The following is a 15,069-nucleotide window of genomic DNA, read 5'->3' as shown; positions in this document are numbered from 1 at the left end:
AACTGGAAACAGAAACAAAATCAATTAAGGATAGGAAAGAGTCACACAAACAAGAACAACCTTTATTAAAAATGGATTAAACGCTGGAGACAGAAAAATCACTATTGCTGAGTTCCAAAGGCTTGGGAAAAAGTAAAAAGACTTAAGCAGGGATTTACAGGTCTTAAGGGAGGGTTTGACCCAGATGGGTGGGGGGAGATCATTCCAAAGTTTTGGAATTAAAAAACAGTGTGCCAAGTGGACTCCAAATGAGCCTGCTTGGGAGAAGGAAGAACCCGATGAAAGTCGAGGGTGTGTAAAGACCTAGAAGAGGTGTAAGGAAAAGTCAAAGTAAAGAGGAAAGCAGGGAGACCATTGTGATAGGCTCTAAAGAAAGAACCTTAAAGAAAATCCTATAAGGAAAAGGTAACCAGTGAAGATGAAGGAATAATGGCGTGACATGATCTGGGCATTTGACTGAGCAAAGAAGAGGGTAGCAGAGTTATGTAGGGTATGAAAACACTGAGAATTTGGTAAACCTGCAAAGGTAGAATTACAATAATCAAGCTTTGAAATAACAAAGGCATGGGCTAAGGAATGAAGAGATGCAAAATCAAAGTATGAACAAATTGACTGGAGTTTTTAGAGAGAGCAAAACCTGATTTAAAAGCTGATGAAATATGCTGACAGAAAGAGAGTTGTGAATCCAGAATTAGGCCATATTTTTATCACAGGCTATATACAGTAGGCCCATGACACAGTTTCTTCAGCTCTTGAGAGTTAACGTTAAAGGTGTTCTACAGTAATATTATAAGTAGTGTGATATCTGAATAGTTAAAGATGTTCAGTGACTGTTTATATATCTGTGCTTGCAAATGGGACTGAAAATGCTTTCTTTAGAGTATGCATGCGTGTATGTATGTATTGCCATTAAGCCTATGTCATAAATGTGCTTCTGGATGAATCTCTCAACTTATTTTCTTTATTGACATCTTGTCATCCATGGTTGAGATTAGTTAATAGTACACACATACATATATAAAAAAGCAGAAGCTTCTGTATCTGGGGAAACGGACTGCTGTTTCGATTTATCTCATGCCTTTTCCATTAGTAGTTCCAGATGCATTATATTCAGGCATAATAGATATGTTGCTGTCTTTAGAGGGGAAATAGTCTAAGGCAATGGATGGTACAGAGAGCAATTGCATAAAGGGACACCTAAATCTAGGCACCAGGAAGGTGCCTATTGAGCATATTCTATCAAGGAACGTAGGCACCCACTTTTTACACCAGTAAAAGAAAATGAAAATTCAGATATATGCATCTAATTTAAGCACGACTTCTTACATCAGTTATAGAGCAGGTATAAATGCTTGCACCCTAATTGATAAATAATACACATAAAGTAGAGTAGTCTCTAATTTAATCTATACACATAACGGAGCACCCTTCCAGCAAAATTCTAGCCTTTTCCAGTTTATAGAATAGCACATAGCTGGAATATTAACATTTATCCATGTATATGTATATATATTTAAGTATATATGTTGGTATTCTGATCATTGTTACATATTTGGCAGGTAAATATTGGCACCTCTTTTATAGAATTACCTCTGTAAGTGACTTGCCCATGACTACAAGGAGCATCAGTTAGGATTTGAACTCTGGCTTTCTTGATTCTCTGCCCACTGCGCCAACCATTCAGTTACTCTACTCCTCTAATGTGTAGTAGATATGATATGCAAAGAAGCAGATTGGTGGCTATTGATCATATGTCTTTCATTCTGCAAATTTGATGTGGTAAAAATATTATTTTGCATGACCAAATCATATCTTTTGCAAAGACTGTTGATATAGTAACATAGTAACATAGTAGATGACGGCAGAAAAAGACCTGCATGGTCCATCCAGTCTGCCCAACAAGATAAACTCATATGTGTATACCTTACCTTGATTTGTACCTGCCTTTTTCAGGGCACAGACCTTACAATGCTGTGTTTGAACGTGATGTTGTCATATAAAGACTGTACTTATACCACCACATGTGCATGTGAGCACACACATACATGCACAAATGTGTTTCCATCCATTTGATACAACAGAGCTTTTCAGGTTTGTAGAGAAGCTCTCCTGTGAAGCTATCTAGGCACCTGAATTGTTTCTTGAGCAGTCCAAAAGTGCATTCGATGATGGCTCTGATTTGGTGGTGTGCCCTGTTGTAGCACTCTTCAGGCTCATCGAGGAATCTGATGATAGAGGTTATTAGCCACCTCCTCTGTGGACAACTTTGATCACTTGTGTGAGATAGGGAGAGTGAAAGAATGAACATCGGGTAAGAGGAAGATCAGGGACATGTGGCAGAATACTGTCCCAGATGCCTGTACATTGCTGTTGTTATTAGGCTCTGGCATATGGACATCTGGGGTTGTGTCAGTAAGTGTGCATCTTACCTATGAGCTAGCCACCAGTCATCTCTCCATTTTCAAAACAGCCATGTATCCCAAGTGTCCCAGGACCTAGCAGACATCCACTTGTTTAATGAGAGAATGAAGGTCTTTCTGTTGTGGTATTTAGATTACTTCCCTTTTGAGGGGGAGGGAGGCTGAGAGCCACATGGGTGCAGTCGATGACACCAAAGACCGATGGAACGTAGGCAGCTTCATAGAAATTGAGTCATTATCACGTGTTGTCTCTGCTGCTGAGTCTAGGGAATGCTATGCAGTCAATAGTGTGTGTGAGAAGAGCTATGAGGAACTATGTGATGCACTAGGAGACTGCTGACTGGCTGAGGGCTACAGTGGTTGCCAGGATGGTTTGAAAACTGCGAGTGGCAAAAACAGCAAGTGCAGAGTTGCACAGGAAAAGGTTGGTCCCTTGAATGATGGCTTGGAGGAAGGGCTCCAACATTTGGCCTACATACTGAATGGCTGCCTTGTCAAAGCTGAAGCGTCCTATGCACTGCTCTTCATTAAGGTGAAGAAACTGTGTCCTGGACCTACTGTGATAAAAATATGACCTATTAGCCCTCCTCTTCTCCTCATGTGTCTTACGCAGCATGGCCTCCACAGCCACATTTTCTGGTGTTTCATTGCCAATTAGTCCTAACATCACCACCCAGAGTGCTCTCCATCACCAATATGCAGACTGATGCACAGTGCAGCAGCACAGACACTGATAGACAACAGTTATTCGTTACAGTCTCTATCTCACTTTCACACATGCACAGACATGAAATGCACATGGCAACAGGGCAGAAAGACAGAGAGAGACTCAGTTGGGGCAGGGGCAAGGATGGATCTTGTGGAGACTTCCAGGTGTTTATGGAGAAAGGTTGTAGGGGGAATCAGAGCAGAGAGGTGAGAGATGGGCTTGAGAGAGAATGTTCCAGGGGTGAAACACAGACAAACCTAAGTGGACAGAGATGGCAATCAGGCTCATAAACTCTCCTATGAGCTCTCCTCCACTCCATAACAACACAAGATGTCACAAAGACAAGCTTCACCCTTGGTAGCAGGTGTAAGCCCCTATATGTTTCTTGCATTCCCTGCACTTTGATGTGTTACCTGAAATCACTGATATATGTCAGGAACAGCATACCATGTTCTTAAGGACTGGCAGAGACCAAAATGTTTTATTGCATCCACAAGCTATTAATCATCACACATAGTTTTTCTTCCATGTCATTTTGTGCTCCCCTGTGTAACTCAATAACTATTATATTCTCTTTATACCACTTAACTTATAGAAGTCCTGGGTCCTTAAGTATATAAGTTAAGTAGTATAAAGAGATTTTAATAGTTATTGAGTTACACAGAGGAGCACAAAATGGCATAAAAGAAAAACTATGTGTGATGGTTACTAGCTTGTGAACACAATAAGACGTTGGTCTCTGGCAGTCCTTAAGAACATTCTATGAGCGCATATATGCACATGATAATTGTCGATAAAGACTATTAAGACTGTGTCATGCTGACACTTTAGTAATACAGGGGATTTGAGTTGAAATGAGATTTGACTATCTCTCTGTTTGTTAATTTTTCCCCATTGTTTTGTGATGGTCTTACAGTACCGGCAGCCACTAGTATGGTTTTGAAAAGAAAAAAAAAAAAGGGGGGGGGGGTTAATTTGTAAACAGCAAAATATTTGCTAAAAGATGAATAAATTAATAAACTAGCAGAACTTACACTTTTGTGTTGTATGTGTCTCTAGTTAAAATTCTAAAAACAACAGCAACCACCACTACCACAACAACAACAAAATTATGAGAGGCCTGTGCGCTTCTTGTTGATTTTGGACCAATTGCTCCATTTTCATTTTAGAAATGTTAAGTGATCACAATACTATACCTTAAACATTTTGGAAAGCAATGTCCCTTGTAGTACAAATCAGACTAGAATAAGTAATAAAAACTCTACTGCTGTCCCCCCCCCCCCCCCCCCCATCCTTAAGACTTCAGTTTTCATCTAACTCGTTCTCCTGGTTCTCTCTGTGCACATGCAGTAATGCACTGCAACATTCAGAAAGAAGAAATAAGCAGTACCTATTTGATTAAATTATTCTCTTATGTAACCTTTTGACATATTCTAGTGAATTACACTGAATGTACAAGAATTTAATGTCTAATCCTTTTAAGTATGTTAATGTCGAAATGAAGTTTTATTGAAGAGAAAACAAAGCATATGCAGTTTCCGTTAGAGCTTGCCTGCAGGCGGAGGATTGAGCAGATTGGTCTTGTTTAATTAATATTTCCAATTATTCGTATTTGGCGCGCAGCTCACACACGGCTGCATGGTGCTGAATGAACAGCTCCTTTCAGCAGCATCACTACTGCAGAAATTGTTCAATGACAAAATAAAGGTAGCTGTGGGTAAACGGAAAGACGGCTTCTGAGCATACTAACTCCTCCTCCTGTCCTACAACTATCAGTTCTCTACAGCACAATAAATTAATCTTTTTATCCTAGGGGATGGGAGGAAAATTAAGATGCAAAAAGGCTCAGCCAGTTCTGATAGAAGGAAAAGGGAAAACACTTTAGTTGCTACTTTCTGCTGAGTTCTGTTAAGCAGTGTTTACATCCCCATTAACTGCCATAGGATCTATTCAGCAAGGGGATTTCCTGTTATGCTGTTTGTAGTACAGAACGCACTGAAGCTAATGACCCTGCTGTTGCCCTAGACGTGTTGGGCCTTCAATTCCATCTCGAAAGGAAGATTCCTAATGTTCTAGTAGTAATAACATTAATTGAGACAGAGAGGAACAAGCCCGGCTTTGACTAATTCATAGAGTCGTAAAAACAGGGAATTATTATTTGCTGTGGTGTTTTGGTGTTTCGAATTTACCGCTGCTGAAAAGCAGGAACAAATTTAGTCGTATTGCCTGTTTTTGAGTTCCTCACTTTTCAAATGTAATTTTGCTTGTGAGTGTAAGGGTTACCTTACAAACATTTCCACTGAGGATGAGTTATAGACTTTCTAATTGTTTGTTTTCTCAGTAACCATCTTCCACCATGTGCTAACTATGGCAAGGGCATTAGATCTAGCAATCAATTAAATGTCGCATGAATTGCAGCTGTGAATTAGTGGGACTTATTTATCATAGGCTACTCCCAATGTTAAGACCATGACCAGCATTAACTTTTTCTTAAATCATTTCGATAAGAGGAATTATCCCAGTCTATGTAGGAAAAGTTCACAGAAGAGCGACCAAAATGATAAAGGGGATTGAACTCCTCTCACATGAGGAAAGGTTAAAGGGGTTAGGGCTCTTCAGCTTGGAAAACAGATGGATGAGGGGAGATATGATTGAGGTCTTCAAAATACTGAGTGGTGTACAAGGAGTAGAAGTAAGTCCATTTTTTCACTTGTTCCAAAAAGTGCAAAGACTAGAGGACAGTCAAGGAAATTACATGGGAATACTTTTAAAACAAATAGGAGGAAGTATTTTTTTTCACTCAAGGAATAGTTAAGCTCTGGAACTCTTTGCCAAGATGTAGTAATATCGGTTTAAAAAAAGTTTCTTGATTAGCTTTGCCCTTCTTCCTCAGATCGATCTGACGAAGAAGGGCAACCTTCTAAAGCTAATCAAGAAATGTATTAAGTTATGTCCAATAAAAAAGGTATCATCTTATTTTCTTTTCCATGTTTTATTTTGTTTGATTTCTATTGATAACTTTTAAGAGTGGACTAACACGGCTACCACACCTCTCTACTTAAAAAGGTTTGGAAAAGCCCATAGTCTGCTATTAAGATAGACATGAGGAAAAGCAACTGCTTGCCCTGGGATTGGTAGCATGGAGTGTTGCCACATTTGGGGTTTCGTCAGGCACTTGTGACTTCGCTTGTCCACTGTTTTAAACAGCATACTGGGCTAGATGGACTATTAGTCTGACCCTACAGGTCTGCTATTATGTTCTTATTTTTGAACTGTTTTGCAGTTACTAACGATTTTATTGGATTTTAATTGCATTATTAAAATCAAGCAGAGTAAGCTGTAGATCTTTGTTAATAATGTTAAAAGGAGTGGTATGGACGCAAAAATGTGTCTAATGAGGTTTATTAAGGATGTAGTGGAGAATTGAGCTTAAATGGTTTTGCAGCTACAGACACAGGCCAAACTGTTCGTCATTGTACTCCATTGTCAGCAGATTTTAAGCTTCTGTGGTCTGCTTACTGAAGTCCTTCTTCCATGCACCTTTCTATGGATAAAATGCTTACTAAACAGGACACTCATTTCCTATTGACTAATTGTTTCAATAAAAGTATCTCAGTTGTCCTTCTTATACTGCTTCATCCAGTCAAATAAATAAGTGATAAAATAGTAATAATTTCTTGATAATTACTTTTTTATTCCTCAAATTATAAAAAAGGTACACATACTGGTGGGTGCAATAAAAATTAAGAAGAAATGTCTGCAACCATTTGGCATATAAATGCATTGTCACAATATTAATTGCCCATCAGTCCTAGACAAGCATTTTAGTCTTTTGAAGAAAGAAGCAGGCTAACACCTGCAAAGAAGCCATTAGTCTACGCTTATTATTTCGTCTTTATTTGTAAAGATATCGGTATAGATATAAGAGGGCGTTGCAGGTTTTACTGCTGATGAAACGTCTTACCAATACGAAATAATAATAACCATCTTTCTAATTACTTTGTGTGCTCAGGATGGAACCTGTATGGCTTCTGCAGAGTCCTGTAGACCGTCGGGAACTAATTAAAAGCAATACAATGTTCCTATTGAACACAAAAAGTATTTTCTTGCAATTAACACTCTTCTGTGCCGTGTATTAAAATAAGCACATTCAGTTTCTGAATGGCAGGAGAAAAAGGCAAGCAAAATATTGGAACGAACTACTTTAACCTAACAAGGCTTATTCTACCTTCTTTCCCTTTTCAGCTTTACTAAGATAAGATTATTTTCTCACAAGAGTAGCCTAGCATAATTTCTGATTAAGTTTTGATTTGCACTGGAACGCCTCTATTCCGCAGTAATTTAGCATCTGATGTCATTTTTCGGGAGCTAAATCCCAGCCTGGCGGATGAGAGTTTATTACTTTGCTACGACTGAGTAGGTGCAATGGAAACTGTGTCCTGCTATCTCATAGCCACAATACAAATACATTACATCAGCAGCAAGACTATGGCTCAACACAACACAGGGCAATTTTAGCCTTCTACTGGGATGCACGGCATTCTACTTTTTAAAAGGTTACTATTCAGAGAAAAAGATTTTAACAAAGTGATTTTATCAAAGACGTCTTAATTTCTTTGAACTGTTTTGCAACAGACAGCAAATGTAGCCAAAGACATCGTTGAGTTGTGTGTTTAAAGCCTCAGCCATATCTAAGGAAGAAAACAGCTTCTACGACAGCAGGGTACAAAAAAGGCGTTTTAGTGTATCGTAAGAATTGATATAACTGAATTGTATTATCATTCATACTTGTGTCTAACAGCTGTTCTAGTCTTGCCCTGCTGAAGATAATAAAAACTGATTTTTTTCAAGAAGCATGCTTAGCTAAAATAGCTTTTAGGTGTAGACTGATGACTGGCCATAATTAAAGGTTCCACACACAATAACTTTCAGAATTAAGAATGAATAAATGCATCGGTGTCTGCAATAATGTGTGTTTTCTGCCACCAAACAGAAGTTTGAAACTGTAGTACTTTCAAGACAGAAGTTCTAAATCAAATGATGACTTTGAAGATGATGTAGAGGACAATCACCGTATCTTATATAAGCATGAAATTGATGTAATTCTAATGTCATACAACGTCCATTTCTTTAGCTTTACATTGAGTAGAACAGCGTCAAAACTCAATGGGGATCGATTGTGAACGTGCATATCCTATTCCACCTCCCTTCCAGTATAGATTTCTTTTTTTTTTTTTTTCAGCTTTGTGCAGTCTAGACTTTCATGCTTTAAAAATCTTCAGAGAGAAAGAAAAGTCAGAAACATTGTGGGAATTAGAAATTATGGGATAAATAGAAGCTAATCCCAGGTACACATTAATTGAGTTTGTTGTAACATTAATGAACCCTAAAGAATATTTGAAACCTGTTTATCATCAGGCATACTCAAAAGATGTTAAAAGCTGTTTTACTTTAACGTCCTGAGGTTTTAACATTTTTGTGTACACTAACATACTAGTCAACATTGAATAATTTCATAAGATTGCAATGTACAAATTGTGCATGCAATTAAACAAATTTGAGTTGCATAATCTGTTATCAATTTGTATTGAGGACGAACTTTTGTTCTTAAAAGTTTACTACTATACATCTACTATTACCATTACTATTCAACTTTTTTTAGAATAATTTTTGCGCCAATATATAGACTTTCTTACCCATAGATTATAGGGGTATATTTATCCAGTGTTGAAAGAAGAACATTTAAAAGTCATGATCAGCAGTTCCCGTATCAATGACAAAAAGTTATCCCGTTACCAATCATAAAACCTGCTTATTCTTCATGTAAAGTTTAACATGTTTTAGAACAGTCATTGGACTGATCTGCACTGAAATGAAACATAGACATTGACAGCAGACTGATTTTCTGAAAGACTGTTTCGGAGTAAACATTTTTTGTATTGGATAGTCAAAGGAAATTAAAAACTGAGTAGGTGAAATGTCTAAAACTTCATGCTTCAAATATTATTCTTAACTATTGCACTAACACACACACACACACACACACACACACCTTTCAGAAATAGATCCCTGGTAGTAGTAATTCGGTGTATAAGACCTATTATCATATTTACCAGGGATGGGCTGTGATTTGTAATGACTTGGAAAATGTCAATGACATATCGATTGTCATTAACAAACGAAAACAAACAGAACAAAAATACACATTTCATTTTATTTCCTTTGACCACAATAGTGTACACTCTTTGGAAAGACTGCATGCTAATTCAAATCATTGTGCATGCACAAATCACCATGCACGTTTGAATAGTGCATGCATGTGCACTCTTTTTCTAAGCCCTCTTTGCAAATAATGTGCACTATCTCAAACAAGCACACACTGAAGGGCTTTGTTCCCATGACAACAGAATGGCCAAACAAAAACAAATGAAATATTCCCAGAAATGACCCAAGATTACAATATGAAAGGACAACTTTCTGGCTGCTTATCCCTAATCCATAACTCTATTTTCTTCTGTTACCAGTCCAGGTAACATGACACATTCTTTAAAACCAGAAGCAAGAAAAAGTTTTGTGGGGTTAAAAACTGAGGCTATGGTAAAGAGAACCAATACAACTAGCTAAGCATGTAGCTATGATGTACATTTTCTCCATTGCAAAGGAAGAATTCATAAAAGTATAAGAAATTCTACATTTTTACAGCTAGGAGACATCCTTAAACTTTCCTTACTACAATTCTGGTAAAAGGCACTAACCAAATTATGAAGAAAAACCGTCAGTAAGAAATGTTTCATATGACATCATGTATAAAGGTTGTTAATTTGGTAGTCAAGAAAATTGCAATTTAACTGTCAAGACTGCATTTCCGAAGTATTCATTGACTGCATTTCCTAAGTATTCATTGATGTTTATGAAAGCTGTGAACCAGTTAATTTTTTTTTTTCAATGCCTCTCAAGCAACACAAGCTAGACATAAGCAATTTCTTCAGTCTAAATTGAGTTCAGACACTTGGTGCAACTTTTGTTTCCCTTCTAAATATATAATTATATTCCCAGATGCTACTTATACTTTGTGTGAGCCAGAACAGTTAGAGAGATTGCTGTTACTTAAGGAAGCAAGAAGACTTGTTGGGTGGATATGTATAAGATCACCAAGAATTTAACCAGGGTTATTATGGAATAATATGGATTTCTTTCATAGTTACTTTAATTTTCCTCTCAATCCCTTGATTTGGGCTGTATTGTTTTCTTATAATGAGTGCTTTGTAGTGATTATGAAAACTTAACTTCCAAAACTGCATTCCCTAAGTATCCCATTGATGTTTATGAAAGTTATATACAAGTTAATAAGATAAACCTTTCTCCAATATTCAGTGATTGATTGTATGTCAACAACCTTTGTAATTCTTTTTTTAAAAGGTGATCCCTTTGAAATTCAGTATATATGAAAAATGTTCCTCTAGACAAAACCAGACTAGGCTTGGGCCTAAGTACCTCTGTATAGGGGCACTAACAGCTACTTGATTGTTCTTGCTCAAGGGAATACATGCTTGGAATACATGCTTGGAAAAGCACCATGTAAAACTGGAGCACTGAACTTTGAGATTTTCACTGGAGTTGGTATGGTTTAGTCTTATTTCCAGAAGGAAAAGACAGTTGGCTTGGAGAAGGAAGGAGGTTGAGAGAGAGAGAGAGAGAGAGAGAGAGAGAGAGAGAGAGAGATGTACACTACCTTTGGCCAATGCTTGTATATCTGTTGAGCTATAATGAACAATAGAGTGGATTGCATTAGATGGTTCACTGGATTTGGTTTATTCAAGGAGTACAAAATACAGTTCGGCATAGTCTAATAACTAGAACAATACTAGAGCAGTTGGCACTACTAAAATATTCAACTTTTCTTTCAGAAATAGTATTTTCTATTTGTTAACAATGTCACTGTACAATTATTTTATTACATACTAAGTTTTGTTTATTTTTTTTCCTGAATAAAAGTAAATTTTTAGTATCAATTCTTTGGGCTTCTACAAGAAGCATATCAATAAACATCCTGCAGGCCAAGTAATGACACACCTGATCCTTCACCAACTCTTCAAAGTCATTGTTTTTCCAACTATTTACAAAGTTTCTTACTGTTCACAATATCAACATCATTAATATTAAGTTTTCACCAATGTCTATTTTCGTATTTCGAAAAGATTTCAATTCTGGTTTGTTCAGCTCTAGGATCTTATCTCTTACAATATTATGTCCTTTAGGACTTTTATATATTGAATTAAAAATCAGGCAAATAATGGGTAACCTAATTTGACACCGGAAGTTGCATTACTAATAATCGTGAGTCTCCTGCACCTCAGCAGTCTTCACCATCTTCATCTTATCTGCTGATTGGCTGCTTCCGGCTTTGTATTCATCTCTGAAGAAGAAAATATTTCGTTTCTGTGGGGGGACGATGTTGGTCATAGACGGCTTGCTCCTACAGAAAGAGAGGGAGATTAGATGGGTATTGTTACTCAATATATGTAACCTTTATTTATTGGGAATTGGAGAAAAAAAATGTTGATTGTTTTCAATTTATTTTTGATGCTACTATTAGTAGTTTTCAAATGAAACTATCCCACTGCCTTGGAAAAACTTCTAGTATAAAGTCAAAAGTAATTTTGCCATAAGTTTTGGAAAAAGTACAGTGCAAGTATTATCTGTTACTTGAAGCCTGTTTCTTCCTTCGTACCTGCTCCATTTTCTTCTCTTTCCATAAAGCGCACAAGTCTGTCACAGTCACCCTGCTAATAGCACGCTGAAGACAGACTGTTTGCTGGCCGCTGATCCGTATGCACGCCTGGATAATCTTACTTTTCCTATTCCAGACAATGTAGTCCGTTTTAGTCGTGTGCCTTTGTCCATTTTTACAAAGGAAGGAAAGCTGAATGACAAGTCCTGTTAACCAAACCCCTCCAAATCCCGGACATTCTCCCTCCCCCCCCCCCCCAAAAAAAAGAGCTTGTCTGTTTGCTTGCGGCTGTTATTAAGATACTTTCCTATCTCAAAGCAGTGCGAAAAATTAAGCGGTCATTAAAAAGATGTTACACCCTCTTGTATCTGGCAGCAATACTTCCATGTAATAAATGTTGCATCAATGGAAAGCGACTGGCCAGATCATCATGATAACCTTTCCTAGCTTGGTGCATATTCTTCCTCGGAGGAGCTGTACTCTTTCAACTTTTCAGATAAGTTTGAAATGTATGCTTAGAATTCGTGGGTAGCCTACATACAGAAGGAAAGACAAAGTTAGTGCTCTGGGAATTTCATTCCTCCGGAAATCTTCCATAGCTTTTAAAAAGGTTCCCCTTTCTAACTATATTTTTTTCCTATATTTTATTGTGGAAAAAAAATGAATCTGAAACAATGAAACTCTGTAGTTATTGTACCAGAATAAAACAAAATACGATCTAAATAACGCCATTCTTTGCATTCAAAGGCGTAAATAAAAATTGCAAAACATACCTCTTTACTTATCTATTTATCTGTCTTTCTATCAAATTTATACAGAATACCAGTGGGCTCCAAGTTTGTGCACAATAAAGCACTATGATATTATGAGGTTGGAAATGGATAAAAATGTTGAAAGAACCTACAATTCCTTATTAGGCGAAGATACAATATTTATTCCTTGTCTCCTGGGATGAAGCTCTTCCATCTATTGTCCTCCCAGTTCTCTGTGCTGATGCTTAATTTTCAAAACTTCTATATTACCAAGGGACCTACGACATCAGCTAAAGAAATACCCAGCAAGTACAAAATCTGATCCAGGGAGCGCCTCTTGTGCAGAGGGGAAATTTTTTCCTGCAGGTTTTTTAAAGGAGTGCAAAGCAAGACGAATTTATTTCCATGTGTACCTATACGCGTTTTTGGGAAAATACAACAAGTTTGGATTTTGAGGGAGTATTCTGTTAATAGAAGGACAACTGTATTCTTGGAAGAAAAAAAAAACAGATACAAAATGTCAACTTCTTTTCCGGGACTCGTCCATGATGCAGAGGTATTTTGATGCTGTTCTCTTTTTAATCCTTAAAACCGTTGCATCTAATTGAAATCTGCTTCCGATAACTTAGAGAATGAAAGAGCGAGATCGTTATGACATCTGTCACCAGCAAACATTCTATATACCTTAGAGCACTTGCTCTAACGAAAAATGTCTCGATATCAGAAAAATCAGAAAATAATAAATGCTTGATTTGTTATTGAACACTCTTTTTTTGTAGGATCTGATTTATTATTATTATTATTTATAATGGGCTTTCTAAGCCGCAAAAATGGAAACATGGCACTTGTAACCTGAACGAAGCATTTTACTATCTTTTTAAGGGGGGGGGGCAGTGGAACCCATATATTAAACGTATAATTTTCACTGTTAATTACAACACCTTATGAGAGAGAAAATGTGCCCGGCAGTCTGAACCAAAAATGTGGCTACAATAGCATCTTGATTTAAATATTTTCTTAAGACCTCCTGTACTGACTCAAATACTTTTATATTTCAGCTCAGGTATGGCTTTGAGAAGGTCTCCAGGTTTTAGTGTGACATTACAAATTTCTTAACGTGGTTACAGTTTATTTTGGGGGAGCTTTTACTTTTAAAGATTGCAGGATACCTGGCCTGGTAAGGTAGTGAGATGTTTTAAATGACAAACCTAAGAGGGTTTTGCTTTCTTTTTTACCCTTCCTTTCAGATACGTCATGATGGATCAAACAGTTATCGTTTGATGCAGCTCGGATGTCTGGAGTCTGTGGCCAACTCAACTGTCGCCTATTCCTCATCGTCGCCTTTAGCATATTCCACAACTGGTACTGACTTTACTTCCCCTTATTTCTCCTCCAATCACCAGTACACACCACTTCATCACCAGTCCTTCCATTATGAGTTCCAGCACAGTCATCCAGCTGTAAACCCAGACGCCTACTCCTTGAATTCTCTCCATCACTCGCAACAGTATTACCAACAAATCCATCATGGCGAACCAACAGATTTTATTAATCTCCATAATGCCCGGGCACTCAAATCTTCTTGCTTGGACGAACAGAGGAGAGAGTTTGGGTGTCTAGATGCTTACCGTCGACATGATCTGTCTCTTATGAGCCATGGATCCCAGTATGGGATGCATCCAGATCAAAGACTTCTGTCAGGACCAAGCCTGGGGCTTGCAGCCTCGGGTGCAGACGATTTGCAGGTAAACAAAAAGAATATTTTTTTTTCCCATAGTATATTCTCAATAGATTTTTTTTCCCTATAGCTGCAGACAAAGAATACAATAATAAAGCTGACATTTAACATTAAAGACAAAGCAAGAATTACCTCAGTGATCGAATAAATCTTACCTGGATTTGATGGTTAAACTAATGGGTATCCTTTTGAAGATTTTTCCTCTTTAGGGAGAGAGGAGTTAAGATATTTCGGAATTTAGTTTCCATCAACCTTATAAAACAACAACAAAAACATGCTATCTTTTTTTAAAAAACACTACGCAGCCATTTTTAGTCTTCTTTAAACAATCTGATTTGAAAGTCATCTATTAAAATTAAAATTCTTTTGCCTTATATGCCTCTGACTATACGTTTTGTTTGTTTCCAATAAATCACACTTTTTGAAGCCATAAAAAACACCAGACCACAAATACAACAAAGAAGAAAAATAACAAAATACTAGCAATTACTAGCAAAATAATTCCGAATGTTTCCCATGGTTGCTTACATTGTTTACTTCTTCCTTATTCCCTAAGATGAACGTGTATTAATTAGAAAAAACGGCAGTGTTAAACAAGCTAAACTTAACCTGTAGTTTTATAAATCATAAGAAATAAGGTACTGATTTTTTCCTGTTTTTTTTCGGAACAAGATATTGCTAAACTCTGGACAATTCCTTGCTTTCTTTGGATTTGGATA

At 37.2% G+C, this 15,069-nt stretch overlaps 1 protein-coding gene across 1 annotated transcript in view; it reads left to right on the top strand.

Moving 5' to 3' along the window:
* Window positions 1-13,129: 13,129 nt before the first annotated feature.
* Window positions 13,130-15,069, top strand: part of TFAP2D (transcription factor AP-2 delta) — a 122,899-nt gene continuing 120,959 nt past the window's right edge. The window contains exons 1-2 of the mRNA XM_030195578.1: window positions 13,130-13,168; window positions 13,860-14,357. Of these exons, the coding sequence (XP_030051438.1) occupies window positions 13,130-13,168; window positions 13,860-14,357 (537 nt within the window). The remainder of the gene's footprint in view (window positions 13,169-13,859; window positions 14,358-15,069) is intronic.

This window comes from Microcaecilia unicolor, chromosome 3, assembly GCF_901765095.1.
Source record: "Microcaecilia unicolor chromosome 3, aMicUni1.1, whole genome shotgun sequence".
In the NCBI taxonomy this organism is placed as follows: Eukaryota; Metazoa; Chordata; class Amphibia; order Gymnophiona; family Siphonopidae; genus Microcaecilia; species Microcaecilia unicolor.
This window is presented reverse-complemented; position numbering and strand designations above follow the sequence as displayed.